We start from the raw sequence: 16,186 nt of genomic DNA on the forward strand, positions 1-16,186 counted from the left end.
TTGGTCAAAACCGCACTTTTTTATCCCAAAACGCTCTTTACCAAACAGGGTCTAAATGCAGAAGATGTATTGCACCCGTCTTAAGAAAAGTAAAACGATCAAAGTTAGGGTATGCAATTATAATGTCATAAAAGAGAAGTTTTTATAGTTGAGCAAGTAAAAACTTCTTTTTTTTTAATATATTTCGTGAATTATGTAATAACATTCTACGATGCATACAGTACATTTTTCGCACTTAATTTTTTTTTTTTTTTTGCAATCAAATGATTAATTGATTACATTTTCTGCAAATTTAAAAGGCTAACTGAACATTTAATGTAAGTTGAGGGGGCTACCGGAACACTTTAAAAATTGAGGGACTAATTAATCCTTTTGGTTGATGTGCTGCTGATGTATTAAGCCAATACTCTATTATGTGACACTATGACCCATGCCATGAATAATTGAAAAGGTTTTTCAAGATGAAAAATTATTACTAGGATTAATAGGCGACAAAACCTTAAACGAAATGAAATAAAGTTTAGATTTTCTTTTTGTTTGTTTCCCCAGAAAATAATGCTGCTAGTGGTTGGAAAATCAGAGAAAGAGTAATGAAATCACTGTAATCCCGTGAAGAAACATACATGATCACTGAAAGCAATCGAGTTTTCTGATACTAAGAACTCCAGATGTTTCCTTGAATGAAATAGCCGCAATGGAGATCGCATTAGTAAGCAAGTTCATTAGTAAACCAGTGTGCTTGTTGAACTCAAACGCTACATTTCTGCTGCAGAAAAGGAGTAGAAATCCAACCTATTCTCCGTGTTCTTCCAAACTCAAAATTCAATCGATCCTTTCTCAGGTATGCATCTGTTTTCATTTCTTCCGATCGAAAATTGAAATTCTAGAATCTTAATTTCGATGTTTTTATAGGCAGGAGAAGAAAAACTAGAAAGTTATACTGGTTTTGTATCTAAACAAGTTGTTTGGCCTTCTCCTGATGATGAAATTCCGCAGAAAATAATGCTGCTTATGGTTGGAAAAATCAGAGAAAAAGTAATGAAATCACTGTAATCCCGTTAAGAAACATACATGATCACTATAAGCAATCGAATTCTCTGATCCTAAGAACTCCAGATGTTTCCATTAATGAAATAGCCAGAATGGAGATCGCATTAGTAAGCAAGTTCAGTAGTAAACCAGTGTGCTTATTGAACTCAAACGCTACATTTTTGTTGCAGAGGAGTAGAAATCCAACCTATTCTATGTGTTCTTCCAAATTCAAAGTTCAATCGATCCTTTCTCAGGTATGCATCTGTTTTCATCTGACATTTGTTTTTATTTCTTCCGATAAAAAATTGAATTTCTAGAATCTTAATTTCGATGTTTTTCTAGGTAGAAAGTTATACTGGTTTTGTATCTAAAGAAGTTGTTTGGCCTTCTCCTGATGATGAAATTCCATTTTGGAAGAGGAGTTTTCCTTCATGGAATGCTACGACAACTGAACCTCCGACTGATAATGTGAAGGAGAAGGATTCAAATCAAATGCACATAATTCATGTTACAGCAGAGATGGCACCTATAGCTAAAGTAGGTGGACTTGGTGATGTAGTGACTGGACTTGCTCGTGCTTCTCTTTTGCGTGGACATACTGTTGATATAATGCTTCCTTTTTATGAATGCATTCACAAGCAGCAAATCAATGATTTGTCCTTAATTACAACATATAACTCATATCATGATGGGAATTGGATTCCGATCAATGCTTATCGTGGAGTAGTTTCGGGTATTCCTGTGTTATTCATTGAGCCATTGAATGATTTCTTTAAGGGCCAACAAGTTTATGGTGGTTCATACAATGAGTTGGAGGCATATTTGTTTTTCAGCCGTGCTTGTCTTGAGTGGATGCAGGTTTGCTCCTTCTACAATAAGAATCTCTCAGACTCCAAGTGATTACTGACATTTGTACCTTTGTGGAACTTGTATAATTTGAACATGAAGATTTTATTTTAGGAAAAGGTATTTGGGGGAGTAATTTAACGGCTATAGTTCTAAATGCCACAATGATCACTCCGTTCTAATCCAATTTCCCCCCTTTCATGTAGATAAGACGAAACTTACTGATGAACCGAAATCTGCTGACCATAACCAACCGAATTCCTTAAAAAGAGAAAATAGGGCTAGGATTTCTATTTTGGGGTGAAGATTTTACTATCTTGAATGATAGGGGTTGCTGCTGCTCCAAATATCTTAGGGGGGAAATTAGACTTTATCTGGCATTAGAAACTTAAATTATCATGGGTTTTAGTTTCTCTATTACATTTGTGGAAAGCTAAAAACTACTTGAAATTCAACGAGTTCCATTTGAAGTTTTTCTTGATCCCTTGGTCCTTGATACCCTGCAGGAGAAATTTTACATATGTATATATATATCCCTTCAACCTCAAATAAATGGACTAAGGAACTTGATTAAGTTAGTGACATCTGAACCATGTGGCTTTTGTGATTATATATGTTAAATATTATTTTAGACGTTTGGTTCGTCGGTTGATTTTATTGCAGCTTTGAGCTCTCAATTTGATTGCCTTAAATTCCTAACAAGAAATGAATCTAAGCAGGTTGCAGCAATACAACCCGACATTATTCATGTCCATGAGTGGCAGACAAGTGCCTTGCCGTTGCTTTATTGGGATATGTACCAGCATCTTTCACTAAAGGTATATCCCTTTGATCTCAGCACATACTTCTTAGAAGCTAAGCGACTGTTCTGTGTCATTTTTTTTTATATTGTGTTTATATTTGTAGAAGCCACGAATAGTTTTGACCATACACAATATGGAGCACTATGGAGAGTGTCGGTATGTTTAGTTTCTCTTCTCTTATTTCCACAATAATGTCATGCTAATTGCTATTTGTTCTCTTATGTGCACATGTTACCTGCAGATTATGCGCTAATCAATAAGGATTATATTATAGTGCCACAGGCCAAAAAAAATAAAAGGCATATATGATTTATGCGTTAACCTTGTAACCATCTTTAAGTTTTTGTTTCTGCTTTTGTAACAATGAGTTACTACAACACCAAATGGCATTTTAGTTATACTAGACTTTTGATTGCGAGGTTAGTGTTAAAAATGTATCGCGTTCACTCTCCTGTCCTTAATACGCATTAATATTTTTATGAAATGCTATTTTGAAGTTTACTTTCTCACACATGGAACTTGGATTTATGAAGCCTAATACATTATGTATGTGTAATGCTGATTGCTTTCATTTTCTTATAATAACAGTTTTTCTTCATGGTGTTTTTTGTGAATGTTACAATTGCATTATGGATTTATGTACGGCAATTCTAGAATTTGAACGTTATTCTACTCAACTGCAATTACATTGATTGGTGATGTTATTGGAAAAACCAAGAGTTATCATTTGACTTTTAACATGCAGGCTAATTTTTTACATCCTGAAACTGAAACTATGGACTATAGTTGAAGAATGACAAGAGTGCTTTTTTGTTAAAATAATGTATGACTGTACTGTCACTGTCACTGTCACAAGATCAGCTCAATTTGCCTCTATTTTGAATTTCAAAATGGCAGTACTTTTCTAGTATTCAAAAGGCAGTTTATGATGCCAACTCCACAAAATCTTCTTGGTAGTGCATTAGCAAAGAAATTCATTCTTTCAATAACCATGGATTTATTTGCATTCATAGGCAAGAGCAGCTAAGCAAGTGTGGTCTAAATGGTTCTGTGTATGCAACTGCAGAAAAAGTGAGTATTAGACAGCATATACTAATACATTGCTTTATTATACTCGGATATTGTTTATCTTCATCATCTAGCTCTATAGATGCCATGTAAATTTCTGAAAGTATGGATTACAGTTCATGCTAAAGAGGCGTTTCTTTCTTTGTTTTTTTTTTTTTTTAATCTTCATAGCGTTCTTTGTGACCTGGAGTGAACTCCATAACAAATAATTGTCTCTGGGTTTTTTTAGTCTGGGAGTTATTTTCTGAATCACCACTGCCAATGACTAAACGTTAATATTTCTTAATGTCGCAGGCAATTGATGATCGCACCATTGGCCACAATCCTGAGAGATTAAGTTTATTGAAAGGTGGAATAGTATACAGCAATGCTGCAGTGTAAGTACTTCCACAGTTTTCATGGTTATTCTGTGGATGCTGTGTATTTTGTGTGGTAGGGGAAAATTCAAAATATCCACAAGAAAGTCATTTCCAATATATTTTCTGAAAGTTTGAAAAGGTCCTGTCATTTTGCAGAAGTTTCGACATAATTAAATGTCATGAATTGTGATCTGTGGTCAAAATTCAAAGTTTCAAATTGACATCTTGGATTGTCGAAATGATACTAAAATTGAAAGAAAAAAGATACACTTTAGCTGGAAAGAGATGCTACTGAAAACCATGATTTTTATGATGAATCCTTAATTCATCAACATCAAGACTAACTGCAGGATTTTTTATTTGGGCCGCCTTCAATTGAGCTTCAATTGAGATAAATTTGAGACCTAATTCAAGACTCCTATATTTAATTCTCCTGCTTTGAAATTTTAGTGGCCTATTGGGAGATCAAGGATGCATAATTTCAGAGTTGACATCATGCAAACTCGCTTAAACTCATATGAAAGGCAATTAGGTGGTTGGATGCCTTCACTTGTATAGATGGGCATTCCACCAGCTGCATTTTATTCTAGTCACTTATAAGTTATACATCCAATTTAATGAATCCCTTCAGGTAATGGTCCTAAATCCCACATACTTCTAGTAAGAAGAGCTTATGTAGCTTCCTATGTAGCCTTTGTCCAATTAGACTACGAAAGCATCTTGGTAATTCCTTGAAATAGAAGCAGAAGACAAAAGAAGGACTAAAGGATGAAATATAGAACCGAGGTGATTGAAAGAGAAAACTTTAGCAATGGAATGTTGAGTGCAAGAGCACTTACCTTTGTTTACAAGAAAGTTGGCAAATCAATAGAATCGCCATCAGGATTCAATGAAGTGGAAGATAGTTCTGAATTGGGACTTGGTATCCAGTTTGGTTTATCGTACCTATACAGGCTTAGGGTAGAACCTGCTCTGAATAATGTTAGAAGACAACAGAGTTTACAGAGCAGGGAAATCTTATTAATTTTAGAAACTTAAATGTATGGAATCTATTTGTATACAAGAGTCACTAACATACTATGTAAGGATTATAATTCCCTCAAATACAATAATAGTGTCAACATATACTTCAGGGTTTTTTTGTCCGGAAAAGTTTGTTTAAATATTTTGCTATATGTTGCTATTACGGATGGAGATGTAGATTTCTTTCATAACATATTACGGGTTACATATGCTCAGTGTCATGGGTGAAACTATTGCAAATATACATAAGATGGAACCTATAATTTCTCTGTATAGCTGATGATCTCCCATGTGTTCAACCATCAATTAAGAAAATAGTTGTGGATGATTTTCTTCTGTGCAGACCCTGATTTTCCGTGTCATAACCACTAAAACTGTGTACATGAGCATACTGCAGTGGTATCGACGCATCAGCTTTTGTATCTGTTTCGTATCAAAGTGACCAGTTCTCCTTTCATTTCTCAGTACAGTGTCTCCAACATATCTTAAGGAAACACTCTGCTCTGGATGGTTGGCCAGCACCTTGATAACACAACGTGACAAGTATGTTCAAGCAATTTTACAATCTATATCTATGCATAGTTAGCAATATATATTTTAAGTTACAGTTTTAAGGTAGTAATTTCTATTTTATGTAGTTAGAGCTTTTTCTTTTCTGATACCATGTAAATACTAGATTAGAAGTCCCATTGATGTATAAAGTACAGCAATAGCAATCTGCTTGCAAATGAAAGAAATTTTGTTGTCCAAGAATCCATTCTTACTCTCTGATTCTATTAATCAGAATCTCGCAGTCTGCTTTAGACAGCTTTCTGAATAGCCAAGGCATCCCTAGATGCATAACGGGAAGCTTACGTTTTCTAAACTTCACCCATTGAAGAAGAATTCGCGGCTGACATTCATCAAAATCACCACAAGAATATATATATATATATATATATATATATATATGAAGCTCTTATCATCATTCACTTTCAGGCCTAACCTCTTCAAACTCTCTCAAAATCCTGGGAAAGAATTTAAGGCCCGTGATGTTGAAATTCCTCAAAAGTTTGTTGTTGCTAAAGCTTTCCTTCGCTGCAGCACACACATCATGCGACATAGTAAGCCAACATTTTTTTTCAATAAAAAATTATTGGAACCATGCAACGCTGGGTTTTTTTTTTTTTTTTTTGGTTACAAAAGGTTTAGGTAAGGGCAGGCCTACGTCTACTTGGTTTCTTCGATTTCCCCATCTCTTATTTCTTCACAAAATGCATCAGTTTCTTCCATGTGAAATAAGACATCTACTATTCAAACATGTACCTTATACTCTGCCTGTTTTATATGGTTTCCCCAGAAAATTAGTATAGAATCTCAACGTAGCCTCAGTAATCTCTTTTTCATCTGAAGCTACATCTCCATTCTCCAATTTTAAGATCAGAATTCTACTGGTAGCCATCCTAACTTCAGCTGAATTATGAAAAAGCTTGGCATTCCCATTACCTAGTTGAATGCAATCCACCCTCAACTTTGCTTAATAACTCGCCTTCCCATCTTAGAAATATTCTGTAATGATTACTAGGTCTCAGTTCTTATCTGGCATTAAGCTGAAATTATATTACTTGGTGGAAAGGTCAATTTGAAATTTACATTTTAGTTTTGAATTGACCGGATGAGAAATGAATTGGTCAAATTTGATTGATTTATTAAGCTGATAAGTAAGGGTAAAAAGTTACTTTTTATTAATATCTCTTACACACGCCACACATAAATACTCCTTGAGCTTTGTGTTATATCTCCCACATTGCTTAACTAGAGAACTATATGGCTTCTTAGATATGTGAAGTAATCCTCCTCTTTGAGTTGCCTTTTGGGGTGAGTTAGGATTTTGTTTACATGGTATCAGAGCCTTGTATTCAAGGTTGGCTCACCCATGAATATTTGTTTTACGCTCCAGATGGCATTAGGGTGTGTGTGTTAGATATCCAACATTGCTCAATTAGGGAACTTTATGACTCCTTATATATGTGAAACAATCCTCCTCCTTTGAGGTAACTTTTGGGGTGAGTTAAGCCTGTGTTTATAGGCTTGAAGTGTGAGCAACAAATGCCCATTTTACCATATTTTGAAATTTCATAACAAATAGAGTGGTTAGGATTTGCCCTTGAGCGCTTAGTCCAAGAGACTCTGATACAATGTCAGGGAACTGATTGACTTAAAAGCTTAAGCTGATAAGTAAGACCTGAGAATAGCTTTTTATTAATATTTCTAAAAATTCTCTTTGAACTCTCACTTTTAGATAGAGTTGCATACATTTGTGTTTTACATTAGCAGGGAGCTGAATTGAATCATTTGATTTAAATCATGAATCATGCTAGATGGTTGGTATAGAATATGTCATGCATAAATTTTGATTATCTACTTTGAAGTAGTTCTGACATCTGACAATTTTTGTTATGCATCTGTACTTATGTCATCTAATTGCTTTGTTCTTAGGATTATACTTGAATTCTTTTTTCCTGGTTTATTTTTTTGCAAGGTCTTATATTGTCTATTTATTAATCTGATGCCATGGAATTTTCTAGGTACTTTGGCATTTTGAATGGGATAGACACTTCAATGTGGAATCCTGCTACTGACGTTTTCTTGCCTGCCAAGTTTAATGGTAACATTTTACATACTTATTTGCAAATCGTGATCATTATTATTCCTGGATTCAAAATTATGCATAATTTCCCAATTTGCAGCACAAATCAATCAACTTAGAAGTTTCTTATGTTTCCTTAATAAGAAATGCTTTTATCAGTTAATTTGAAATCACCTTACTTTCTCTAGCACAATTCTGATGTTTGTACTACAAATTACTTGTGTGTATCATACTTTCTGGTTTACTTGTTATTAATATGCTTGACAATTTTCCTCGGTTGGTCATTTATGGTATAAGGTGCAGGCTAAACCAGAGTTTTAGCAACGCAAATTTGTTGTTTCATTTAATATAAATGCATAGTGACACAATAGTTTTAGATGCATATATAGCCTTGCCGTAGTATGTATATCTTTTTTATTATTCATGACTTCTTAAAGTTTCATCAAGTTTACACTGTTAGCGTAAATAAATTTGCCGGATTTCGTCCAGTATTTACTTCTGTTTTTTTTTTGGCAGCTCAAGATATTGAGGGTAAGAAGATTTGCAAATACTATGTACAAAGAGGACTTGGTTTGGCCTCTGGAAGCTTTGTTTCTGGTAGTTATGTGTTGGATGAAGCGCGTAAGATTCCCTTGGTTGTTTGTATTAGTAGACTAGTTCCTCAGAAAGGTCTTCATTTGATAAGGCATGCAATTAAGCATGTTGAACAACTTGTAAGTTCACCATTGCCCATCTTCTAAGTATTTCCTATCATTTCTTCCCATCTCCCTCATCCTTTTCCTCTTTCATGTTCTAGAGATTTTACGGCATGCTATGTTGTGTTCAGAGTGTTTTCTCAAGTTCTCTTCTCATTTCTGTAGTTATTTTCATTCTCCTAAAGAACCTCTCCCTTGCTTCACCAAATTACTCTAAAAACAGAATGAGTAATCTTTTTGAATAGTTGCAACAAAAGGGATGTTGGATGAGGTTGCTTATGATTGAGACTTCCTACACTGAAGAAAGTTTTCAACTTGGGAAGTTTTCAACTAAAAACCAAGCAGACCATAGTGTGCAGTAGGCTTGCATCTTTTCCTGAACCATCAAGTCTTCCAATTGAAGTTTGTTGTCTGAAGACGAGTTGTTTATTTACTTCCTGTTCATTATTCGGTATTAGGCTGTGGATGTGCCAGTGTCTATCACAATAGTTACTAGTAGAAACTCTTTTGCATATTGATGATGTTCTAGCACCACATACAAAGCTATATGTGGATTTGATGTTTCTTTTTTTTTTGTTATTGGAGACAATTTATAGGGTGGGCAGATGGTTATCCTTGGAAAAGCTCCAGATAGCCGGGTTGATGGAGAATTCAAGCGCCTTGCAGATATGGTATGAGGTCATGGTTAAATGGCTAATAGATTATACTCTAATATTTCTTCCATTTCTTGCATTATGCCTTAAGCTGGTGCTTCAAATTAGCCAAATACAACTTTAATTCAACAGTTGTTTAACATCAAATAATCTTTTTCTTTCTTCTAAATATTAAATATCGAATCCAATACCGGTAGGTTTAGAGGAGGTCTTTACATGTTTTCTGTTTAAAGAAACTTGTGCTTCAGATGTTAATGATTCATTCAGGAGTCTCATTTTTCAATCTCTTAATTTAAGGTTAGGACCAGTCCTAATTAATGGCTGTTCCTCATCTGGTGAAACTTCTACATTTATCTTTCAATTTGCTAGTAGCCACTTTTGATTCAGAAGCTATATTCAATAATTCAAGTGACTGATTTCATTTTTGTCTTTTTAATATCATCTGAATTTATCTCATTGGTGTTCCATATTCCCTTTAGAATCGTTGCATGTTAATGAAAGCTTGCTTATCTTTCTATGTTGTAGCATAATCAAGGTTCAAGCATCCGTATTCTATTAATGTACAGGTAAGAAATAGTCTGAATCTATTATCCTGAGATGACAATTGTGGACATTCAGTTAGTTGCTGATTGTTATTATTTTCGTGCAGTGAAGAGCTCTCTCACATGCTTTATGCTGCAGCAGACGTAGTATTAGTTCCTTCTATATATGAACCATGTGGACTTTCCCAAATGATTGGAATGCGATATGGTGCGGTATGTATGAACAACTACATGTGACTTTACAACCTGTTCGTCTTATCATCTTGTAAAAGACCATGTAATATACAGGAATACATGGGATACCATGTAATCTAGGAGACTACATGAATATATTAAACTTAAGATACATACATATATACAAGAACCATGATAGGAAGTGGACAAATTTACTAATCCCTATAATTGCTCCTTTGATTGCTGCCTGAAAATCTTCTATGACAACTAACTATGTTCACATTTGTTCATACTATAACACTTCCCCTCAAGTAGGAGCATAGATACCAATCATATCCAATTCGTTACAGATAAAGATAACCCGGCAAAGCTTTAGTAAAAACACAACTAGTTGAAATAACTGGAGGTTATCACTAAAAATAGAGAGACAGACCAGAAGAAGTGACCGGAAGTTGAGATGTGGTGAGACAAAAACACAACTCCAGAAGAGTGGCTGCTCTCTTGGGCAGACCCGGAAGTGGTTGATCTCTAAGACAAACCCAAAACTGATTGCTCCCTATGCAGACCCGTGAGTGATTGCTCGCTGTGGCAAACCCAAAAGTGACTGCTCTTTAGGGCAGACCAAAAACATGATAGGAAAAGAAACAAATTCAATCTGAGAAACTCCGAACTCAGACAACCAAAACATGAACTGAAACTCAGAAGCTCAATTAGGCTCTGATACAATGTCAAATACCATGTAATACATAGGATACCATGTAATTTAAGAGACTACATGAATATATTAAACTTAACATAAATACATATATATACAAGAATGACGATTGGAAGTATACAAATATACTAATCCTTTGATTGCTGCCTAGAAATCCTATAACACATCTAAACCATGACTTTTAGTGGTAATACTTAAATTGTAGTGCTAAGCTATTCTTGCTTATGTTGTGCTAAACATTTGTTATTTTGGTAGAATATTGCAAGACAAAATTTGAATATGCAGTTTCTAAGGCTTCATTTATATGAAATTTGTTACCAGCATCATTAATAAATTTGGTAACATTAAATCCATACCCTCAACTTTGCGTTTACCTGAACTTTACACTTTACTATGGTCCCTTTTACCGAGCAAGCTAAGATGACCACTCCAATATCAGCTAACCCTCCATTGTTTCTAAGCAACTTTAATTCTTGAACCTTTTTGTTTTGAAGTCATTTAGGTGTGGGTTAGTTAGGAGGGAGAAACTGGTTGTTTAAAGAGATAAAGCTCCGAAAATAGTGATTTGGTCGAAAATGGTGGTTTCATAGGAAATGTGATCCTAAACAACTTTAATTCTTGGACTTTTCTATTTTGGAGTCGTCATCAGTCATTTTGACTTGCTCATCAGTAAAAATGATTAGAAACTTTGGTTTCGAAATTCAAGAACCGTAAAGTAAATAATGGCAAAGTTGAGGGGCCATGAATGTAATTTACCTGCGAATAAACATGACATGAGGAGTAGATTTTAGGGAATGCCTAAACAAGGTAGTTAAAGTGTTTAAATCATAATGATAATTTCAGGTACCGGTGGTCAGAAAAACTGGTGGCCTTGCAGACACTGTTTTCGATATAGATGACCAGCAAAACAGTGAGATAGCTAATGGGTATTATTGATTTCTAATTTGGATTTTATTCACCCTATCTTAATGTCTTGCATACATGAATTCTTCAGTCTATATTCATCATGTATTTTTTTTTCTTCCAAAAAACTGATTGTCACTGAACTTAAAGTGACATGACTAACCCCCTAAGTCCACGTAGAAGAATTAGAGAAGATTTAGACAAAATTGAAATGTGTATTACTTTAAACAAGTTCAAAGGATCAATAGATTACTATAAGCAAGTTCAGATGACCAACGAGACAATTTGTAAGTTCTGGAGCCGATCAGCTTTTTAGGTCAAGTTTAGGAGGCTACTTGGGTAGTTATGATCAACCTTAGGTTAATAGATATGAGAAAATACTGATCTTTGAAGTTGTCTTAATCTACCTATGAAGCTTTGGTTGGTTATTGTCATTATTGATAAAACTGAAAATTAAGTATTGATAAAATAAGTATTGAATTTTAAATATTAAATAATACAACTGTTCGATAAATATAAAAAATAAATACCGAATGTAAATATTACTTATAATGTTAACTTAAATTTTAAGTTAACTATTTTAACTTATTTTGATAATTGATTGTTAACTTAATTAATTCTTTTAAGTGGTTGAAAAATGTATTATCAAACACTCTTAAAATAAATAAGTGCTTAAACTATTCAATTAAGTGGTTTTTGTGTTATCAAACAGGGTACATGGCGTGAATTATCTTCACTGTAAGGAGAGCAAATTGCCCTGGCCTTGGTGTTTTTAAAGTGGTCAACCGAAAGATTACATGCCGGAGAAATTTTACCATATGTCGGACTAATAATTTAATACTAAGTTAATTATTTATAAAAAAAATTCTAGACGCTAAACCCTGAAATATATAACATAGCATCAAACTATTGGTCTGGTGCACGGATGACTTGGTGCGCCTGCATAATTTCTCATTACATTCACATGCATTCATATTCCATATTCATCTTTTGCATATCAAGTTTTCCAACTGCTTCAGCTTCATTGATTGAATTGATTGAAATGCTATGATCTGTTTCAGGTTTGTTTTTGAAGGAATTGATGAAGAATCCTTGAATTGTGCTCTAGACCGTGCATTTGCTTACTACAGAGAAAGTTAGTACTAGTCGATCTCTACATTTAGACCTGTTCATCCCATTTCGCTATATCGCTTTTCATAGGTTGAATTTGGACATGCATATTTAATAATCGGCCTAGTCCAGTTCAAACCCAGTCAAAACTGCATATAAAATAGGTTCAGTTAAAGATTTGTCTCCAAGTCCAAAGCTCAACCAGGGCCAACCTTATATATATATATTACCTCCATTCAATTTTTTATCTTTTTGTTAATTGTTTTCCCCTTTTTTTGTTTATTTACATTATATCAGGAGTCTCTGAACTTGGCCTCAAAAAACCGATTGGCTACCTAAACTTACAAAATGTCTTATTAGCTTTCTGAACTTCCTTAAAGTGACCTATTGGTCACTTGAATTTGTTTAAAGTAACTTATTGACCTCCTGAACTTGCTTAGAGTGGTTTATTAGCCCTCTAATGAGACATTTTGTAAGTTTAGGTAGCCAATCGGTTTTTTAGAGACCAAGTTCAGAGACTCCTGATATAATATAAATAAACAAAAAAGGGAAAGACAATTAACAAAAAGACAAAAAAAGGAAAAACAATTAACAAGTTCAGAGACTCATGATATAATCTAAACTTGTTTAAAGTGACGTACCTTTCAATTTGTCCAAATTTTCTCTTCATATCACTTTAAGCAAGTTGAGGGCGAGCTTTGGCGCAACGGTAAACGTTGTTGTCGTGTGACCAAGAGGTCACGGGTTCGAGTCTTAGAAGCGGCCTCTTGCCAAATAAATTGGCAGCGGAAGGCTTGCCCCCAGTACACCCTTGTGGTGGAACCCCTCCCCGGACCCTCGCTCAGCGGGGACGCGTAGTACGACAGGGCCGCCCTTTTTTTTTTTTATCACTTTAAGCAAGTTCAGAAGGCTAACGAGACATTTAATAAGCTCAGGAGCTAATTAGTTTTTTAAACCAAGTTTTATGTTGGTTGAGTTTTGTTGAACTAATCCTAAATTTTAGTTTGTTGCATTTTATTGTTGATAATTATAATTTAATTTTAATTTTAATTTATGTTTTCAATATAAATATATATATTAGTTGGAGGAATTGGACTAAATTTAGGAATAAGTTCCTTTAACCTGACCCAATCCCCATGTGAATATAACGTAGGCTGGATTGGACTCGTGGCAATTGGCGAAAACATGCTAATCTATTCATTCTTATAAAATCACTTTTATATATTTTGAATAAGACTGTCAAAATGGATTACCGTATTATTCCACATACTTGTATATAATATGAATGGGTAAATTACACCCATGGCCACTGGACTTTACCAATTTTAACATAATGGCCACTGCACTTTACACTTTTTAACACCGGTGGCCATTCAACACCTCAAAACGACCGTTGACGACCGCAAAATAAATAATTCGAAGAGTTAATGAATTCTAAAGAACTTTAATTCTTGAAAATTTTCATTTTGAAGTCATTTAGGTTAGGAGAGAGATTGAATTTTTAAAGAGAAAAAGCTCCAAAAAAATGTGATTTTGGAAAATTAAAAATGTTGTTTCATGGTAAATGTCGTTCTGGAGAACTTTAATTCTTGAATATTTTTATTTTGAGGTTGTTAACGGTCATTTTGAGGAGTTAGTTAAAGTTGAGTAGCCACCGACTTTAAAAAGTGTAAAGTTCAGTGGCCATACCGCCACAATGTTAAAATGGGTAAAGTTCAGTGGCCATGGGTGTAATTTACGCTAATATGGATTGCAATGAAAATAATAATAGTGTGAGTAATCTAATTTTGAATATATTGCAGAAGCAGATGAGTGGAATGGCATTGTGAAGAAGGTAATCGAAATTGATAATAGTTGGAATAGAACAGCTGGGAAATATATTGAAGTCTATGACTCAGTTAGAGCGCCAACTTGGTAAGCTTACATTCTGCATTTTTTTCTTTCATTCTGATTTTACTGATTGATTACATTAACTGAGGTAAATTATATAGACGGTCCCTTAACTTAGGTCTTACTTTCTTATCATCCATTATCTTTAAAACCGGATATAAAAATCCATGAACTTTACCTTTTATTAACATAAAAATCTATTAACCTTTGACACTCCAATAATTAGGGCTGTCAATTAGTTGGGGATTCTCTATCCCCGTTGGAGACCCGCCCCGATGGGGACGGAGAATCCCTGTTCGGGATCCTCATGGGGCGGGGATGGTTTGTATATTGTCTCCGACAGTCGGGGACGGGGCGGGGATGGTTATAAGTGTCCTATCCCCGTCTCCGTCCCCATCCCCGTCCCTAGATGTCCCCAAGGGGGATCCCCAACTAAATATCCGAATATAGAAAAAAAACGAAAAAAATATACATATATTATTAATTTATTTTGGACTTGTTTTTATTTTATGCTTTGAATCTTTGTTTGTAATTGTTTAGTTAATTTTTTACGTACTTAAATGGGGATGGAGATTCTCTGCGGGATGGTAGCCAAAATTTCCCCATTTGTAATTCGGGGATGGGGACGGGGATCCCCGATAGATCAGTAGTCGGGGATGGTTAATGCAATTCTCGTCCCGCCCCGTCTACAGCCCTACCAGTAATAGGTAACACTCTATTATAGAGCAGATTAGAAATGATACTTTAAGTAACTTTAATTCTTGAATTTTTTTGTTTTGAGATTGTTTAAGTATTATTTGGTTAGAAGAGAGAAAGTGGGTATTTAGAGCTGAAAATCTAGATATGATAAACAATCTCATACACTTTATTTTTTTGATACACAGATATGATATTTTCTAGATTTTCCGGTGTTTATTTGCTTAGAAAAATAAGTCAACAAAAGGTTAGTCAACAGAAAAATATACGAAGAACGTTAGGAAAATGTTTTACCGTTTTGAAAAGAGAAACATTTTCTTAAGCCTTTTGGAAACACACTTTGTTTCTTCTTACCTTTTTTAAAACAATAGGAATCCACCACTTCTTCTTATTTCCAACAAAATAAACTTCTCTTACCCAATATTTTTTAACATAATATTTTCTAGCAAACAAATGGGGCCTTAGATTGTCATTCGTTATTCTGAAATCGTTTACTTTTAAAGAGACTTTTTATGGTAGTAAATGATAAAGCTCGAGGATTTTTAAGACATTGTTTTGTACGTAAAGGCTAAATTTGTAATTTATCCCCCCATTTGTTTAACACTATCATTTTTGTCTGCTACTAAGTAAAACTTTTGGCCCTGCAGAACTTGCAATGATAAGGAACAACTATACAAATTGGCATCTTATCGAGGACAGAGAACCGTATAAATTTAGTCCGATTGTTATCGGGAAGAGCGAATTTAATCTTCATGTATTTATACATTGCAATTTAAAGTTTATCAAATGATGCAATTTCAAGTCTCACTATAATTGCACATCTTTTGTTGAAAGGAAAAAAAAAACCTCATCTTTTTCTGTTAGTAAGGTTTGAAATTGCAATGTCCGGTAAATGTCAGGGTTAAAATTACACTGTTTTATACTTGGAAGTTAAATTCGCACTCTTTCAATAATCATAGGGCTATTTTGTACTTTATCTCTTTAGGAGATAAAGAGAAGGAATGGTTGATTCAGATTTTGATATATTTATTGATGTTGTTAGTCGCTA

At 34.3% G+C, this 16,186-nt stretch overlaps 1 protein-coding gene across 1 annotated transcript; it reads left to right on the forward strand.

Moving 5' to 3' along the window:
- The first annotated feature begins 452 nt into the window (after positions 1-452).
- Positions 453-15,942, forward strand: LOC136200890 (uncharacterized). Its single transcript, XM_065991396.1, has 17 exons — positions 453-841; positions 1,221-1,286; positions 1,375-1,890; positions 2,598-2,696; positions 2,785-2,837; positions 3,695-3,752; positions 4,044-4,126; positions 5,597-5,674; positions 7,699-7,778; positions 8,277-8,473; positions 9,052-9,126; positions 9,634-9,674; positions 9,758-9,863; positions 11,383-11,465; positions 12,504-12,577; positions 14,355-14,466; positions 15,786-15,942. Coding segments are annotated over exons 1-17 (1,869 nt in total). The 5' UTR covers positions 453-694; the 3' UTR covers positions 15,787-15,942.
- Positions 15,943-16,186: the final 244 nt, after the last annotated feature.

Source organism: Euphorbia lathyris, chromosome 7 (genome assembly GCF_963576675.1).
Source record: "Euphorbia lathyris chromosome 7, ddEupLath1.1, whole genome shotgun sequence".
NCBI lineage: Eukaryota > Viridiplantae > Streptophyta > Magnoliopsida > Malpighiales > Euphorbiaceae > Euphorbia > Euphorbia lathyris.